Source organism: Melanostigma gelatinosum (genome assembly GCF_949748355.1).
Source record: "Melanostigma gelatinosum genome assembly, chromosome: 23".
Classification (NCBI taxonomy): Eukaryota; Metazoa; Chordata; class Actinopteri; order Perciformes; family Zoarcidae; genus Melanostigma; species Melanostigma gelatinosum.
This window is the reverse complement of record NC_136656.1, coordinates 14379859-14399683: the sequence shown is the minus strand read 5'-3', so window position 1 is coordinate 14399683 and position 19825 is coordinate 14379859. Positions and strand designations below refer to the sequence as shown.

The 19825-nt window shown below is 42.5% G+C and overlaps 1 protein-coding gene across 10 annotated transcripts in view; it reads left to right on the top strand.

The window, feature by feature from the left end:
- The window catches only part of ehbp1l1a (EH domain binding protein 1-like 1a), a 49656-nt gene extending 37791 nt beyond the window's left edge, over positions 1 to 11865 (top strand). For 3 of the 10 annotated variants that reach the window (XM_079295533.1, XM_079295527.1, XM_079295535.1), the window contains 13 exons: positions 262 to 840; positions 1305 to 3671; positions 3882 to 3975; positions 4126 to 4292; positions 4391 to 4439; positions 4536 to 5039; positions 5139 to 5190; positions 5375 to 5418; positions 5512 to 5623; positions 5898 to 5997; positions 6877 to 6950; positions 9424 to 9538; positions 9682 to 11865. In XM_079295533.1, the coding sequence (XP_079151659.1) occupies positions 262 to 840; positions 1305 to 3671; positions 3882 to 3975; positions 4126 to 4292; positions 4391 to 4439; positions 4536 to 5039; positions 5139 to 5190; positions 5375 to 5418; positions 5512 to 5623; positions 5898 to 5997; positions 6877 to 6950; positions 9424 to 9538; positions 9682 to 9775 (4351 nt within the window). In that variant the 3' untranslated portion in view covers positions 9776 to 11865. Of the gene's footprint in view, positions 3672 to 3881; positions 3976 to 4125; positions 4293 to 4390; positions 4440 to 4535; positions 5040 to 5138; positions 5354 to 5374; positions 5419 to 5511; positions 5624 to 5897; positions 5998 to 6876; positions 6951 to 9423; positions 9539 to 9681 lie in introns of those variants that run through there. The other 7 variants (XM_079295528.1, XM_079295532.1, XM_079295529.1 and 4 more) reach the window with 6 other exon arrangements.
- Positions 11866 to 19825: the final 7960 nt, after the last annotated feature.

The following is a 19825-nucleotide window of genomic DNA, read 5'->3' as shown; positions in this document are numbered from 1 at the left end:
GGCCTGAAACTAATAGTGTGAAGCATGCATCATAGTGTGCATCAATTATTGGTACCCCTAAATGGAGATATTTCACATTCCACATTATTATGTGTCATGCCTATTCTATTTTTCTATTCAGATTTTGACATTTCAAAGTTTGGGGTAAAGAAAATAACTGGACAGCATTTGCATGGGAATTTATTTTACTTTCTCCAGTACTCACTGGTTTCTACAATTAGTTACATGTTTATTGAAACTATTGTTTTTGCATGGTTCCAGGTTTCATTCACTCACTCCAGTATCCATGTCTCACAGTTATGAAACAGTAGTATCCATTTTGGGGCCGTCTAGCTCTACTTTAGCTGAAGTGGAGCACCAATCCAGGGCTGCCTCTTCTATGGATCTGAAAGACAAGACACTGACCCCTTCAGATGAGTTTTCAACACATTTTGCTGGCAACACTACTTCCATACAGAAGATAGAGGGCCAGCTTGAAGACATTCATACCAAACATAACATTGAATATCCAGAAAGTGCTGAGCCTTACATGTTGGACTTGGATCGATCAGCGTCTCCATCGCCAACTACCGACAGTGATGACAGGTTTTTGGTTTGTGCAAGCATAAAGAAATGGCCACCGCTGACAGAGTCAGATATCACTGAAATATCAAAGGACGATAGTGAACAAGTAGAGGAACAAGAAGCCTTTCTTGATCAATTGCATACAAAGGAAATATCTAACACAGGGCAGGACTCACATTGTACAGTGTACATTGAAAGCTTGTTAGCAAGGCAACAGACTGAGACAGAACAGGATGAGGTTAGAACAGAGTCAACTTCATCACGGCTGGATAAAGGGTGAGTGTTGGGGGACAATGACCCACTAAAGTGTTTAGTTGCACGGTGTGATAGTGTATATGTTCTGCGTTTTTGGCGATAACATTGTTTCTTGTTGTGCTTATGAGCGCTTGCTACTCAGGAAATTGTGACGGTCAACTATTTGTGATGGCCGTAAAGATTGGCATTGTTATATGGAATGGTAATGTTAACTTTATTTAGTGGTGTCTTTTTAAGTCTTGTAGACTTAGGGCGACTTTGTCAATAAAGTATGTGCTTTATATGCTGCTGTGTTGTTTCAATGACAGTGTGCATGTACACAAGTAAAGCAGAATATTGAAAACGGTCAGTTTTCTTTTACAATTTGTCATATGATTTGCTGACTGTCTTATTCAGTTGAGCGTATTAATTGGTTGGAGATAAGGTGCATGGTACAACTATATGGCAAGAAACAGAACTGAAGCTTGTCCTTTCTCTTCCTTAAGCCCCCAACAAACAAACACGGAAGGAATTTCTGCCACTTCCCTGCAGCCTACATCAAATGAGTCACTGATAGATTCCAAAGTTCACGGAGAGAAACCCATGGACAAACCCTCATATATTCAGGACATTAGTCCAGATGGACCACATGCTAACATTGCTGTCCGAGGCAGAAAGCCCAAGAGAAAAGTTCCAGAACCTCAACAGAAAAGGTTTGATCAAGAAAAAGACGCTATTCCATCACGACCACTCCGAAGGAAGGATAGTTTAACCCCAGACCGCAAACAAAAATCTGATATTGTGTCGGTCAATCGCCTCCCTGAGGTTGTTCCAATCCAATCTCTAGGGAAAGATGCTACTGGTGAGATACAACCTGCCACTGCCCCATCTTGCCGGATAAAGAAAGGAGCCAGTAGCATCCCTGGTGTACCTCAGAATGGTCATGCCCAAGAAAGTGACTATAGACAGAAAGGAGAAGTTGAATCTGTGAAAATATCCATGGATGTTGTTGCGCCTCCTCGTGTGAAAAGAAGAGATGGTAGTTTGCCACCTGAAACGCCACAGAAAACTGCCCCTTGTTGCAAGCCTCTCAGGAGAAAAGACAGTGTGACTAGAGAGACATTTGTTCCCAAAACTAATGACCAACAGGATTTGAAAGCCCGAGTCAGCTCTGCTTTGAAAACTATGGATCCTGTTCCTCCTCAACCATGTAAGAGAAGCTTTGTTGTCTCAGATGCTCTTGAACCTTTACAGAGCATTGATAAACTCGGTCAAACAGACACTGAAATGATCCCTTCACAACCAGTAGGAAGAAAAGACCAAACAATCAAACGACACTCTCAAGAAACAGATTTTGTTGGGAGTGCCTCTCTACAGGCAGACACAGAACTGGTCTGCTCAAAGCACACAGAGCAAACCTCTCATACTTCAGAATGGCTTAAGAAAGACATTAATACATCTGTCCAGGCCTCTACTCATGTATTTCTTCCCTCAGAAATAAAGGGGATTGAGAGCATCACACCAACGCCTGAACCAGCGATGTTTCATGTTGAGCAAACTGCTTCTCTCTCAATCATCAAGAAGATACGTCTTCCACAACGTGGCAAGAAATTGCCCTCAAGCAAATCTGGCAAAATCGGCAGTGACAAGGAGTCTGTAAAACCAGTCCAGATAACAAACACTGTTAGGGAAGAAATAAAGCAATCAATTATTATTGGTGATACATCTGTTGATACGATTGACATCACGTCTTCTCAGAAAACAGAAGATTCATCAGAGATAGCAGAAGCAGAGAAGGACAAACAAACATCTCTTCGTATGCCACGGCCACGTGTGAGGAAACGTGTCAGTGGCTCCTTCCCAGATGACGTGACAGCTATGGCGAGCACATCCAAGCCTTCCCATGGAGAAGAGGGACAGGCAGCAAAGCAAGATGGTCCTTCATCCATTTCCTCAACAACTAAAGATTTGTCAAAAGTGCAAGACAGCAAACGCGTTCCCCCTTTGGGTAATCAACCTTCTTCATCCATAGAAGTAGTGACTCCCGTGAAGTTGAGAAGAAGTAGATTGATCATCGAGGGCAGGGTTCAAGTAGAGAAGACACCAGGCGCTTCAAGCTTACCTGTACCAAAACCAAGAGTAAAGAAACGTCTCAGTGGTTCATTCCCAGATGCCACTACAATTTCTGATTCACCACCTCCCGGCCTGCCAGACACAGTAACTGACACCACTGGTGATGAATCAGTCCAACAGAATGACCAGTCAAGCTTGCCAGTTCCATTGCCACGGGCCAAGAATCGTCTCAGTGCAACTTATTCAGACAGCACAACACCGACAGACAATGTATTCCCTTTAGAAATAGAATTATCTCAGAGAAACCCAGAGGATACATCTGCCATTGGCAAGCAAACTAAGGAAAGCTCAACATCGCTGGATTCAAGTGTGATCTCTGAAGGAGGTTTCGTCACAATCCAAGGAGAAGATGATGGGGCATCGGAGTTGGAACGGGAAGTGTTGGAAGCAATGGGAGAAGAAGAATTTCCTCAGGTCAATGCTGTAGAAGATACTGAGAAGGGACTGGATGAAATCATTGAAGGCTGGACCTTTACAGAAAAACCTGTTGCCACAGATGACTCAGAGAAGGCTGCAGAGTGTGTGTCTGAACAAGCTGACATTGAAAAAGTCCTGGGAGAAGAGGTTGATAGGTCTCTTTCTTCCACTGTTGCATCTTCTCAGGATGACTGGCTACATGTAGAGGATGATAAAGACAGTGAACCACTGGAAGTAAACTCAAGGAAGGAAATAAGGGACGAAGAGTTGGACTTTGGCTTTGTGTCTGTAGATGTAGATGCTGGTTGTTTAGAGGAAGAAAGGTAAGATTAGTCAGTAAACATACTGAATACTTATAACTAACTAACTCTCTACACAATAGAAATTCTCATTTCCTTGTATTTCCTAATTATCTAATACAGTGTGGTCTCATCAACATGGTTTACAAAATCATCAATAACCAGACAAACATGTTGTTAAAGAAATTGTGGAATTCAATTCTCACTTTGCTTTGTTTTTATGTGTTTCTCCAGGCAAAGGGAGAAGTCGCAAGTTGCTTACCTCCACCAAGCCAGTGAAGCAACAACACCTCAGAAAAGACCTGCAGATGGGGCTGCCTCTCCGGAAGTATGTTAAAGCTGCACCTATCAATATTTATGTATTACAATTGATCAAATAACTGAGAATAATGTGCAAAATGTCGCTCGGAGTGAAAAATTATCATTGACTGCAGTAATTTACAATCCTTCCCCAATATTGTCATTGTGTGTGTTCTAGGGCTTTTCGCCCACTCCCAGCTTAGTGACATCCAGTCAGTCTCTACTGGACTGGTGTCAGGACGTCACGCAGGCTCACAAGGGACTGAAGATCACCAACTTCAGCACCTCCTGGAGGAACGGCCTTGCCTTTTGTGCTATTTTACATCACTTCCAACCAGAAAATATGTGAGAAAGCTGTTGAAAATAGTTGGCCTAAAGATAGAAAGAGTGTTGTATTTTTCTTAATGCATGCACTGTTTTATGTGTCCTCTTTTTGTTCATAGTAATTTTGAAATGCTGGACCCGTATGACATCAAGCACAACAATAAGAAGGTGATTGTTAAATAAAAGACCAACATTGCATAATATAACTGTTTCTCGTGTTGGTTGATGATTCACAATCTGATCTATTTGTTTTACAAATTGCAGGCATTTGACGGCTTTGCCGAACTTGGCATTTCCAGGCTGATGGAGCCTTCAGACATGGTCATGCTAGCAGTGCCTGACCGCCTCATTGTCATGACCTACCTCAACCAGATCCGAACCCATTTCACAGGCCAGCAGCTCAGTGTGCTCCACATAGCGAGGGATAGCAGCGAGTCAAGCTATGCGGTAGCAGGGGACCGGGAGGGCCAAGAGGACCCAGAGGCGACTGTTCGCTACTGTACCCAGAGGCTGCAAGAGGAGGGTATAAGTCTAGACACCAACGGGACTGCAGGCACCGCAGAGTCGGCGGACATTAAAACCAGGGATGTCGTACCTCCTCCCAGAACCAAACGGCTGCAGGTTGCTGGGGCTCAGCTACCAGTGGCACCGCCAAGGACTCATTTCCTGTCCAAGACTGGTTTCTCTCATGTCAAAGACGCAGATCTGGTCAAGAAGCGTAGGTCACAGTGGAGGAGTGGGTCATTAGAAGAAGGAGAAATATCGGTGGTATGATTCCAAATTGCCTTATTCATTTATCGCCTTTTTATTCTCGTCATTGCATTTTTCTCTTATCTGTGATGTATGAGGAAGTTTGTTTGTCTGCAGGTTGTTGCAGGCCAAGAAGACACTGTGATTACTCGGAGGAAGTCAGACACTGGTTCGATTTCATAGATCTGTGTTAACATAAATATTAATGAATCCACCTTTTAAAAAAACTGTTAAACTCATTTTTGTGACTACTTTATTTGGAGCTGGTGATTTGGAATGTTTTTCCTTTGTTGAAACTAAAGTTGTAAATCATGGCTTGATTCATACAAGTGGTATTTGTGTTTGTCTCACAGAAACAACAGAGGCTGAAGTCGAGGAGGGACGACTAGAAGGCCAAGTCAGTCACCATTCTTTTCATTGCAGGGTTGAATATCTACAAGTGACCCTAACTTTCTGTTCGGTAATTGTGTCTATTTGTGCGTGTATCCAGGACCCCAGCCAGTATGTGCGGAGTCAGATAGAAGCCCTAGAAGCGGAACAAAGTCATATTGATAACAGAGCAGGTGTGGTGGAGAGGAAACTCAGACAACTCCTGGAAACAGGTAAGATCATCTTCAGATGGGTGAATGAATGAATGAAAAGCACATGCTATTCCGGGTGACAGTTAGAGGGAACACGGGTAGAATTTGTACAGATTACTAACCTTAGGGAAGAATATCATTTTAATGAATCATTTGTAATGTGAAGGCACTAATTAAACAGCTGTGGTATAGATATTATTCATTCACTGTGAAACTCCATTATTCCATTGTAGGAAAGAAAGTGAAGGACTATGACTAACAAAGGGGGTTATAGTAATGTGATTTTCTTCTGCAGGCAGTGACAAGGTGGAGGAGGAGAGGTTGATCCAGGAATGGTTCATGCTGGTCAACAAGAAGAATGCTTTAATCAGGAGGCAGGACCATCTGCAGCTACTGTAAGACATCCGCGACACACCCTGCTGGAAACATTAAAACACACTAGAATCGATCGTGAAAGGTGTGCAGCAGTTCTCGCTGACTGTCTGTAAACACCAGGCGGCAACCTTTCGGTTCTGCCGAGTAAAGTTGATGCGGAAATGTCTCTGGCATTCTCTCTACTGACCATCAGGGGGCGACTCCTCCGGTTGCAAAAAGAAGTCTGATTGTACAGAAGACTTCTCTCTTGATTTATCGCCTCAGTAAACATTGTAAACGTGAGTTTATGTCTCAATCTCTAGTTTCAAGTCTTCTTCAATACAGCATGATGTTCATTTAGTAAATGATGGTCCATTAGACAGTGCTTTCAGTAATTGTTAGTTTCTATCCAGGTCACGTCACTGCAGCAAATGTCTTGGGATATTTAAGCAGCAACGGTAGTTCTAAACTTTGACAGAGGAAAGAGAACTAAACATTTAGCTGCTGAAATAATGAATGAAGTTATGCTGCTGCTCCTTGTGCTCACTATCTCTCACTTAAAATCCTGTCCACTCAAATGAGCCAGTGAAAGATCCCGATGTGAGAATAAGTTTGCTGTTGTCAGTGGGCAGGAGTTACTGAGAATACTGTTAATCAGAATCAGAACCGTTTATTGCCAATGTATGTAACATACAAGGAATTTGTCATGGCAGGTGGTGCATAACATTCGACAATCAACAACAATTAAGCAAGCAAAATGAGAAATTGTAGGTAACGGTCCACTCTTGACCTCTGATATGAACTGATACTTACGAACTTTAAGGAAATAGCAAGCAAATAAAGCAAAGGAAGTTTGAGACAACTCTCCTCCGTGAGCACAGATGTCAGACATGTTGACATGCATCTCTTGTGATTGACAGGCTGGAGGAACAAGACCTGGAACGAAAATTCGAGCTGTTAAACAAAGAGCTGAGGGACATGATGGCAATTGAAGGTACGACTTTACTGCTAAACACACACCGCTTCTACATCGCTCCACAACACAGTCCTTAACACCAAGCACTGAGGTGGAATGCTCCGATTGTAGCCTGTAGTGCTTCTCTATAATGTACCAGTGTCAGAGTATTAGATTAGATTAGAAAACTTTATTAATACCCGGTGGGGAAACTCACCATAAACTCATACAGACAACAATAGACACAGTCCACAGTGCACAACAGACAAAAACACATGCCAAAGAATAAATAACACCAGGAAATGCCATATGAACATGATTGACATCAGAAAGATGCTAAGTCTAAAAAACACATCTAAAGGTGTTCGTTCAAAAATCAAACTGCTGCTGGAACGAAAGACCTTCTGAGTCATTCAGTAAAGCATTTACATTGACGTTACTTATTTGTATTACCTACAGTAGATTGGAGAAACAGCACGGGAGCAACGTAATGTACTGCTGAGGACGTATTTTAAACACCTAAAAGAAATCAATATCAGTTTCAGAGTACACTATATTTAGAACATGTTCACCCCTTTACCTTGCTGTCAGACAGCCCTCTCTGACGGGGAGCTGAAGCTGTTATCTAGTGTTGGGAACGTAGAGGAGCGTGTTTGGGTTATCAGCATCGAAGAAACTGAATTCTTGACATCAATAGAATTATTGATGTAAGTAACAATTATGAATGATTATTAATAATGACGGGGCACCACCCTGCGAACAGGGACCAATAACTAAACGATAAAACTAGGTCTCATAATTAGTGTTCACTCATAATGTCAATAGTCTGCGTACTATTACACATTCAGAGTGAAAGTGAAGGTTTAAGTTCGAGCACAGACCACATATACAGTTATTATCACAATACGCATGCACAAAGTAATCACAGACAGCTGCTCTTTAAAATATAACAGTTTATTAAGTTCTAATACTAATGATCTGGTCAACTAATATCGAAACTAACAACACCTATACATTCATGAGCACGCTATCTAAAATCAACAGACTGTTGAAAAGAGGTGTGTGTGCGTACGTGCGTGCGTGCGTACGTGCGTGTGTGTGTGAGCAAAGGGTGGGGAGCGAGGGAACAGCTCAGTGACGTGTGATGTAGTTGGCACGTGGTGACGTCTCTCATGTGTCGGTAGCTGTTTAGCACGTAGCTAGATTAGCTCAAAGCTATATGTGTGTGTGTGAGTTAGTAAAAGGGAAAGGAACAAACAAAATGAAATAAAACAAGCGATTACGATCCTCTGAAGATTTCTCTCTCAGCCAGGGGAAAGAACAGCGACTCTTTGTCTCAGCCGGCGGTTCTGACCTCCTGAACTGATGAGACGCATCTTCGACTTCACGAGGCGGCTCGCTCAACACAGATCACAGTAGCATAGAATACACGCTACTTCTACATCTCCCCAACGATCTCAGCGATCGTTAGTGTCGGCGATTATTAAGCAAACACCTCGTTATAAAAATGAACAGTACTTTAAGCACACAAACAAGATAAAATAAACACAAATTAAACTCTCTCTAACTCTGCCCAGACTCGATAAGGGACTTTCGCGTCCTTATGGCCGGAGCAGACGAGGCGCTTGGTGAGGGTGGAGGGTGTGAGCTCTCTCTGTCTCTTTCTGAAGAAGTCTTGCTTCTTCACTTCTGCAGGATTAAAAGGGTTCGCTTCGTGGATGCGAACAAAGATAAAATCGACAGTTTGGTGAATTCGGCCCGCGAATATAACTGTTACACCGAGGATTTTGGTTAAAAAGAGGAGCAACGTTGGTGTGCTCCCTAGCTCGACGGAGGTCGAAGGGAAAAAGCATTGAGGTGTGAGCTGCAGGTAGTTTTGTAGAACAGTGGCTGAACCACAGGGGTCCTGGGCGTCTTGGCTCTCGGCCAATGAGATTGCAGCGGTGCTTTCAGGTGACTTCAGGAACCATAGTCTTTGGGGGGGAGGAAACTCACACCCTAATGTGAGATTCCTTCAGAGGTTTGGTGCTCATCAAACCACAATCAGGATGAAACCTTTGCTTGCAAAAGGGAAGGCCTGACTCTTTGTCCCACAGCACATGTAGAAGCCATATAGTCAGACCCCAACACTATGCTCTCTTCAAAGCCATAATTTTACCTGGTCATCCGCTGCCTCCATCAGTTAGTTTCTCTGTGTTATCCTGTGACTAACCCTTCAAAACACAAAAGTCTTCTAAATACAAATTCTCCATCTAGCATAACTTAAACTGAGATAGATTCTTCTAGGTGTGTAGAATAGGTTTTGCTGCTGCCCCCCTGCAACCCCACTTCAAACAATCTGGACTATCTTTAACAGCGATAACATTATTATCCCCCCATAGATGACGATAAATAATCACAATACATAGTTGTGATGTCAGTAACGAGGACTTTCCTCTCTTTTATTTCCTTTTGCGCAAAGTCATCCCCCTCCTCACTGTTCTTTGTTTCCCTCTCTGTCTTTGTGGTGCAGAGGGGCAGAAGACTCAGGCCCATAAACACAGAGAGCAGCTGCTGCTTCAGGAGCTGGTTTCACTGGTCAACCAGAGGGATGAACTGGTCCACGACATGGACGCCAAAGAGAGAGGGTGAGACACACTTCCCCTGCTTTGTAGGGTGAATAAAGTCTTTGACTGGCTCTACAGCTGTGGGTGGTCTACATGTGCACACATACACACACCTACATGATTCAGCAGCTCCTGTGACTCTCCTCGTCTGCCCTTGTCCTCAGAGCCCTGGAGGAGGACGAGCGTCTGGAGCGAGGCCTGGAGCAGCGGAGGAGGAAGTACGCCAAACAGCAGAAAGAGAAGTGCGCGATGCAGTGATTCTGTGAACTCTTCGGACACGAAACGCAAGAGGGTGTGAAGACGTGTTTGGTCCTCTTTTCACCTGCTGTCAGACTGAAGTGGGGGTCCTTCTGAACCAATATGAGGTGGATGTATTTCCAATGGAGATCAGAGTGGGGCTCTGAGAAATCAATTTTTAGTTTTTGGTTAGCTTTCCTTTTTCAGTGTCTTAAAATGTGGCGTTTTTGCCTCATTTTATGACCGGAGATCCAAGTTTCCAAAGTGGGCTGTAGTGTTGTTTTCACAAATCAATGCTTTAAACTGAACCCGACAGGAGGTTCAGCACCCACTGAGCAGAAGAGGTTGCACGTTTGGACTGTTTGCTTTGCAGTTTCTGTGCTGTGTGTTGTTGTTTTTTGGTGACTGTTGTTACAGACTGTGAATTGATTGAAAGTATGTACGAGACTTGGAGATGTCTGATACAGATATGAGATGCCAAAAACAGGAGAAGTAGTTCTGAGCATGTTGGGATTGGACCCGCTGATAACCAAAATCTAGTGGCATAATTCATATTCACTCTTCATAGTTACAGGGATTCAGTGTTTCCTGGTGACTGTTAGTCATGGCAGGCTGAGAAGTCTCAGTTTAGGCTTAAAACAGACTTGGGTTAGGATTAAAGAAAGATTTGGTGGTTTGGGATTAAAAAAAAATGTACAGTTCACATCAAAATCAAATACATATTTTCCTCTCACCTTAATCTATTTATCAATCTAGATAGTTTTGGTGTGAGTTGCCAAGTGTCTGCCTTCTCTCCAAAAAAAATAGAACCAGATGGCACTTGGCAGTTGGATGTAGGAACTATTTTCTTTCTACCAAACTACACCCCCCGGCGACCGTATCACTACACAGAAGGAAGAGTGAGATGTGAACGTCCATGGCGTCCTCCTCGGCCGAGCTGCGACACTGCGACTCGCACCAAAACTATCCAGACTGATGAACAGAACTACAGATAAGAGGAAACACACGTATGTTTGATTTTCGGGGTGGACTGTCCCTTTAAGCTTACAGAACCACAAATATGGGTCCAGCCCCAGAAACTCCACTGTTTGAACACACGGGTGCCTTACTGAAGGATGTGCTGCATTGTTCTCACCCCCATAGTGATTCCATTGGAACTGTCCTACCCTTGTGTTTGGATACGTTTGCTGTTACAGAAGCTGTTTGGACACGAGAAGCAGTCTTGAGTTTTTGTGTTTGACAAAGTATGTTGAAATGTTTACGTCATATTGTTTGATGGGATAAAGGGAAGCAGCCATTTTAAATAACTTATTGGGTAGATTTAAAGTTTTGCTATTTTTTCAAGTCGTCAACTTGAGTCTGGGCGACCGTGGTGCACTGGGTTAAGAGGGTCGTCTGGGAACCGGAAGGTCAACGGTTCGATCCCCGACTGCGACGTGTCACGTGTCGAAGTGAGCAATACACTGAACCCCCGGCTCCCCGGGCGCCGATCAATGGCAGCCCACTGCTCCCTAGATACAGGGATGGGTCAAATGCAGTAGTCAAATTTCGTGTATGTGTAAATGTACATGACAATAAAAATGGTTTCTTCTTCTTCTTAAACTGGAGAAGCAGCCACACAGAACCAAAGCTAACGGCCCTCATCATCGTAGCATTTGTCTCCCGTCTGTGTAGAGAATGTTCACACAGCACAGTAGCATGTATCCTCTCTGTAAGATGACCGTGACATAGCAATATTTATACATGTAGGATTTTGTATTTCACCTTTGATTGAGAAAATGTTCTGATGAGGTTGAACAAACACGTTGCCTTTTATTTTGAAAATACCTTTACTTTATGCAGACGACCGTGATATTAACATTGGCTCAAAGTGAATTAAAGGAAACTTCCTTGTTTTTGCACTGAAAAGTGTTTTTACTTCAGCGTGAGGTCGTTCTGTAACAGCACAGTTCGTTTTACACTGAAACGTTTGCAGTCGTCATGTTTGCTGCTCTGACCACCACTCGTGTGAATGAGTCACAAGCTGTCAGAAGGATTGCTGTTTTTATTTCTGGTTTTTATGTTACTGTTGCACTATTTGTAAAGTTTGAAACATAAAAGATTTGACAGCATTTAACATCTTGTGCAGTTTTATTTAATATTGTATTATGTTTTCTAAACTTCTTTTTTTTCCTACACCATTTGTTCAGCATCAGCAGTTATTTGGAGTCCGACATTCACTCTCCTTTCAGCTCTCTTTGTCTATGTACTGTTGAGGAAATGATCTGTCTCTTTCGCTGCTAAATGTTCCTCTTTTCTCACCAGCTAGTCGCTAACTTTGTCTCAAAGTATCGTCTACACAAGTCATTTCCCATCTTCCCCCAAACCTCCATCTTTGTTGCTCAGTAATGATCCTGTAAGAAAATAATATGTATCTAACGCACAGTATCAATCTATTTGTACTATATTTATTTTTTATATTTATTCATACAATTGTGAAGGATTTCAGTATTAGAAGCATTATTAGTAGGATTAAATAACACCCCTAGTGGTGAGTAGAAGTGTCACCATAATAAAAAGTCACCATATGTTTACTTATGGAATGTATTATGTTTACAATATTCTTACGTATCGAGGATATTATATGTTACAGTATTTTACTCATTGAAGTATAGTATAGTCACTAAAGGTATTAAAACACTGTATAAATAGTTTTGAGGGTCAGAAAGGAATCGTTTTGAGTGAGGCTTTACAGAGATGCAGCAGAGAACAGAGGGGTGGACAACTGACCAGCAGGTCACAGAGAGGAGGAGTCCGGACGACTTCAACCAAACACTGAGATGATAACTGCCCCAAGCCAGGGGGGGCTATTGAATTTCGGCCAATCATAGAGGCTGATACTGGACATTTAAACTTTCAGACAGGGACTTTTCAATATAGGCTTAGTTCCAGAGGGTTTTGGCCAGAGTTCGCGCCGTTACCACTCTGGGTAGTTTACCAGCTGGGCTGGGCTGTTTAGTGGGCCTTGTGAGAAATCTGCCCTGGGGACATATTAATATCGATAGAGTAATTCAGTTTGAAAATGTTATAGCTTCTCTTGTTTATTAAATACTTTTTGATTGTTAACCGGATCCAGTTCATTTTTGGTGCGACTCCGCTGCCGAAGGTTTGCAGCAGCGAAAGTCCAGCGATCTGGTTCTCCCCTGAAAACATCTAACCCTAACACATTTTTCCTTAACTTTACATCTTGTTCCTTTGAACCACACTAAATTTTTATTATTATTATTTTATTGTTTATGACGGTGGGCCATTATCTAAACCAGGGATTCCCAAAGTGGGGTGCGCGCACCCCTGGGGGTGCGCGAGCTGCCTCTAGGGGGTGCGCGAGAGGAAAAGTGTAATGGCGGTGCAGTCCCGTCTCCTAAAAATTACGTTCCCCCAAAACTAAAATGCATTCTCAATTACGTTTGACCACAAACGTATTTTCTCCCTGATTACGTTTGTGTTTGACGTATTACAAATACGTTTCTCATCAACATATCTTTGCTGTACTCTAGTCTTTATTATCTTTCTGTGATCTGCCTCGCCTCTACCCCGCCACCCACGAGTTGTTGCCCCGCGGCCTGTTCCGAGGGCTGAAGACCTGACGATCGGGTGCCTCGCGGCGGGGGCGGCTGGAGACCGGCCACTCGGAACCATAAAACCAAGTCCCGGATTTCACCCGGGGACATTCTGGAGGTATTGTGACCGGGTGATGTGCCTCGTTGCTGGGGAGCTGCGTGTGTGTATGAGCGCATTTCTGCCAGAGACAGGCGGCGTGTTGTGGTAGTATTCTGACCGCGTAATAGGGAGAAGGCGAGGCGGTGGTGGAGAGGGAAAAAAATGTGAAAGAGATGGTGGAATGTATGATTGGAGAGAGAGAAGCGAACAAGTTGGACGTGATCCCGCGTCCAACAACACTGTCTCGCGCGCATCGATGCATCGACATCCTGGCTACATTAATCGGTCGCGTGAAGAAGAGTCAGTTTTACTCTCTGCAAGTAGACGAGTCTACAGATGTGGCCAATCTGGCCAATCGTCTGGTGTACGTCCGTTACCTTTTCGAAGGCACGGTGCAGGAAGAGTTTTTTGTGTTTTTTCTCTTGTAAACAAACGCCACGCGCGAGCAAACTGTTCTCTCATTAGTCCGATTTTTATGCGGCTCTGTTGCTTTTTTTTTTTTAAAGGTGTGTGTGTGGGGGGGGGGGGGGATTGGGGGTGCGTGAACCCGGTCTGGATGTAGAAGGGGGTGCGTGGCCTAAAAAGTTTGGGAACCGCTGATCTAAACCATCCCCATATATTTATTTGTAATATTTAGAGTACTATATTTATTTTATGTCAGACGTCATAGACGTCAGGTTTCTGAATCATAAGATTATATTGTTTCTAATATAAAGATATATTGAGAAGGTTTGTCTTACATGTATTGCATCGTACTATTCAGGACACAAACATACAGTAATAGTGTTCACACTAACAAAGTTTATTCTATGTAACAAACTGAAGATTTCAGAATTCATATTTCTCATTCGACCTTAACCGTCCGTCTCTTTCTTGACTTCTGAGCGGACGCAAAGAGCTGCTGACAGCTTCCTGTGTGTGTGAGGAGCTTCCCAAACCCACCGGCACAGAAGAAGCAGATGGAGACAATATACGTCCTCTATATCTGGGACTCACTGGGGTGCTGTGAGAGTGGTCCGGTGGTCAGCTGTGGGTCTGGGTCTTCCTGGGATGATGGGTTGGAAGACGTCCACTCTCACCTGCCCTGTGAGACACAAACACAAGAGATGAATACTTTTAACTCAATACGACCTCAAACAATGGAATAACATTCAAGAGTCACACATGAGAAGTTCACTTTAGATTATCACCACTTTATGTCACTACTGGTACTCCTGTGGTCCTCCATCCTTCTCATCTGGTCCTGTGGTCCTCCATCCTTCTCATCTGGTCCTGTGGTCCTCCATCCTTCTCATCTGGTCCTGTAGTCCTCCATCCTTCTCATCTGGTCCTGTGGTCCTCCATCCTTCTCATGTGGTCCTCCATGTGTGTGTGTGTTTTTTTTGACCAGTTTCTTGCTTTAAAGTGCTGGACGTGTATTATTTACGACAGGTGACAGTGCCACAATGCAGTTTTCACTTTGCGTGGCCAGAAGAACCCCAAAAGGTTTGGACAACAGACAGAAATCAGCTGATGTGAAGTTGTGATTGATCTCAAACAATTCCCTGACTGCTGTGAGCACATTGGATCTTAATACAACCGATATAGATATACAACAGATGTTATGTTGACCGACGGATGACCCCGGTTGTCGCAACATTTGTGACTCCGTGTTGATGCGTAGCTGTGATCCTCCATTGCATTTCTAGATGCGATCGGATCAATCAGGGATGTCACCGTCTCCTTCAGCAGAGGCCTCCATATTGATAACAACACACAGAAGCTTTGAACCAGGGGCCTCCGTCATGTGCACACTGTAGGATGTTTGGCTCCCGGAGACACATGACATAGTTTAGTTTAAAAATATAAAACAAGTCATTCACCAGCAGGAGTGGCACATGAACATGCAGTTTTCTCATGACTTTGCTAACTGTCCATTTATCACACAGGGCTGTTTAGTGTTACGGTTGTGTTGTATTTTGTTTCACAGCTTCTTGTGTTTGTTTCTTATCACTAACTGTAGGAGTGCAGACGTTGTGCAAACCATCATCTCCACTCTTCATGGATTTGTCGGTGAGCTCACTGGATCCTTCTTACCTCACAAACCATCGACGTAATGCATCATTTCAAAAGCTCATTGGTATTTACTCCAGAACACTGATGCTGGCAGGACTTTCAGGTTTATCCAAAATAAAAGTGAGGTTGAAGGAAACACTAGTGCTCTTGTTCTCTGGGCTCATGTGTTACAATGGTGTTGATCCACATGAACCTGAACCACCTCAGACCTCTGAAGTCCCCTGTAAGTACAATGTTGTACCCCAGACTGTTCCGTACTGAACAAAATGCCAGTTTCTCGTTCCTTGGTATGATGTGATGTTAAACTTGATGACTGTGAGAGTCTTAACATTACAAATGTGTGGAACACCCCTGAATCTAACTGCAAACAGCTGCAAACATAGTCAACGCAAGAAAACAAGGAAACTTCTTTGAAAGTCCAGCAAGTTGAACTTTCTCTCACACATTCAGCAAACACTGGTTAGATAGCGAAACCAAAAGAGATGGATGGAGAAAAGATTTCAGCAAAGTTGATATGAGATTTGAAATAATTTTTCATTAAATTACTTCATATTTCAGTAACTTACCGTTGTCTACTTTAACAGTTTTAGTCTTTTTAGGTTAATCGTGACTGATGCTCTTTAAAAATAGATGACTAAAAGCAAAAATTCCCAAATGTCAGCTTTTCTAAAGAAAGAAACAACATAAAGAGGAAGTGGGGAAAGTCTTGCCCAATACTGAACAGAAAGGAACACGAAATAAAAAGGACGACTCATCTCTTTGAATCGGTTGCACAACTATAATTAATTTGGATTAAATCACAGTTTATCAGAATGTCTTGTTGCAATAAAATGTCAAACCTAGTTTTGAATTCAGCCAGATTAATTATAAACCCATCTTTAAGTGTAGTCCTCTCTTAACCTGGTTTAATGTCAGTCCTGTTGTAAACATGAACTCTTTTAATTCCTTAAAATGGGCTTTAATATTGAAAGATGGTCTGCATTTGGAAGAAAATGTTCTCCTACTGAATGTCATCTAGTCTCTAATTGTGTCTGTCAACTTAAAGAGCCTAAAGCTCTTTACAGCTCATTTAACCCTTTGTTTATCTAAAAACACTCCCAGCTCCAGGGAAGACTGTTATGTTCACACTACGAGCAACAAAACAAGTGCGGTTGGCAACATTGTTGCCAAGTCACCATTGAAGTGATGCTTAAGCGCTCGTTGACGTAGTTTTCAAAAACTAAGCCAGTGGATGGACCAATCAGTGCCCTGTGAGGAGTTACTGGCAGCTATAGGCGGGGCTTAGGTATGAGTGACAAGAGGTGACTCTTCATTCTAAACAGCGATGGTGACTCCTGAAGAGGCTCGCGTAGATGCTGGAATAGCATCAGTTCTATCAGAACAGGAGAGTATTTCTCCATTGAAAGAAGAGCAAAGATTGACACTGACGGCTCGTCCCAACTTCAGTAAGAGTTTGATTGACAGATAGTTTATCCAATCCCCTGCCACGTATTTATTTTGAAGTGCCTTCCCCTTTCCAAAAAAATTCCAATGACAGCTTGTTAGCTTGCATTCTCTCTCCTGACCAGCACCTGGACGCCCGCAGGGACCACGTGACGGAGGTAGAGGCGAGGCAACTCAATCCGACTGAAAAGGCCCAGACTAGAGGTTTGAACGCGCCGCCTGAAGATGCTAGTTTCTTTGTGGAGAAAAAGGTACCATTAGAAATGGTGTCGTGACAACAAACGGGGCTCCCGCCATGACGGGACGACATGCAGGCTTCATTGCCTATATGTATAAAAAATATAACGGGTGTGATTTTGAACCAAATGCTACAACTATGCTTCTTCATACAAAACTGTCAAGAAAGAGATTTACTAAAATATCAGAGATGTGATACCTCTGACTTTCAAATGTTGAAACAGAATAACAGAAATAAATGTTTCAATATATCTGTTTCATCATTGTTGTGGAAATCATTAATAATTATTGTGAGGAATAATTAACATTGACATGTGATCAGACAGTGTCTTCACACATATATTATTATTATTATTAAGGTGATCTGTGCAACTTTGTCATTCAGGAAGTTTGTATCAAACAAGTAGCCCTTCGTACTACTCGGTACCCTTGAAGTAGCTCTCAGTTTCAAAAAGGTGGGTGACCCCTGGTCTATGGCAACAAACCATCTGGCGGGTCAGTTTAGCGCTTCACTGTTAGTTGTAGCTCGTCACATAACGTGTTTTAGCTTCATGTCCATCCACAGCCGCTGGGCTGTGGATGGACATGAAGCCGTGAAGCCGTGAAGCCGTCCCAAAGCTCTTATTTCTGCTCTGAGGATCCACGATCCACGGGTAGCCCCCCAGGAAGTGTTTTAACGGCCGACACGCCCCCTCATTGTTCATCAGTTATGTGATTGGACGTTGCTGCTGATCGGATTGATCAGATTTTTTTCAATATCACTGGAGTTTCATACCCGAGTGAAGACAGATCGCAGATTAAACTCTAGTTTTAAATTTGATTTGTTTTCTGATTCACCATCTGGTTTAAATAAATGTTTATTGTCGGTCTGAACAACAAAAGGACCACAAACTACTTTCTTTAGAAAGATTGGTCTTTTCATGATCTGATATTTCCCTCAATAACTTTTATTATGGGTACAATTAAAGTCAGAGAGAGTGTTCGGGTTTAAACAGAAGGATGCAAGGCTTCGGCAGGCTGCAGGGAGATTTCGGCTTCAAGCTTCCTACTGCGCACGCGCATCAGAAAAACGGAACTGGATCCGGTTTCAAAATTAAACAATATTTAATGTACTACACAAAGTTCACTTACAAACGGAATTAACCATCAATCGTAATGTTCTCGAGAACAGAGACCACACGCACGCATCTCACTCACAGGTCTGAATTCAGGTACTGAAACACGAGAGCGGATGTGGTCTGAGGAATTCTCTCCAGAACAGTCTCTTATGTGCCATAAAACGTGTGACTGACCACATCCTCCATTTGCTGCATGTCCCATTCAGAATCCCTGTCTGACCCTCAAACTATTCTTACAGGGTTTTAATACCTTTAGTGACTATACTTTTATGATTTAATACATTCAATTAGTTAATATACTGTAACACATAATATCTTCTATAAGCAAGAATATTGTAAACATATTATTATTGTGACACTTCACTAGGGGGGTTATTTAATCGTACTTATGTGTTTAATACTGAAATTCTCCACAAGAGCTGGAGAGACTAAACACTTATTACATAATTTCTCATCATTTCATTCAGTCACGTGAGGCTGATCGTTCCTGAGTGTCGGGTTTGATGAGTTTTATCATTTAAGTTTAACCTGAAACATGGAGCCGAATCAATAAATTGCAGTATTCAAGAGAAACCATAATCATATTCTGGGTTATTTAATAATGATGTCACAGTCAAAATTTCAAAACGTACAGACGCAAATAATTAATAAATATGACTGCCGGTAGAAATCGACTCTGGCAGTGATGAAGTGTGTTTATTAGTTACTAGTATTGTTGTTACTATTATTAAGACACAAACTTCTCAAAAGTCTCTCCAGCTGTTGAGCCGACTGACGCCGTTATCAGAAACAGACGTCACTTCACGTGACGCAAATGAGGAAAGGACATCTCATATCTCTTAAAACATATTTCCTCATTTCCTCTCTCCTCGCATGGTTTCCTTGCGTCTCTCCATGCAACATTCTTTCATATAAATTTCACAACGTAGATTGGTCCCGAGCGGTCGACACTGTCAGCATCTGCCGTGAGACAGTAGACGCGTGTGCAGACATTATCAACCCATGAAACACAGATGATTAAAAATTTGTTTGTAAATTTGAATATTACCAGCATTGGTGCTTTTCATCCCAGTCCATTCATGTCATTTAGCTTACTGCTCAAAAAAGATGTTTAAATGTGCAGTACCTCTTTCAGCATGATGCCTATAGGCAAACTAAAAAAACTATTTTCATAACTTCTGAAGACACCAAATTATTTAAAATTATATCTTTTTTTTCCGAAATAGTGCTTAACATACACATGCACATATACATGTTGGTCATGTTTAGGGATACATCATACAATTTATTCGTTGTACTTCAGTTTTTTAGTGTGTTGTTGTATTTTGTGTTTTCTGGAGTATATTGTGTCTTTAAAAGCAGCAGTACATAAATACAGGAACTCAGACGGTCCAAAGGGTCAGGGTGGGGGTGGGGGTGGGGGTATTTTCCTGAGAAGGAAGGCTCATCTCAGTACTTTAATTACGACATTCCTCTCAGCCAAATCATAAGTAGATGTAAACACAGACAGACTCAATGA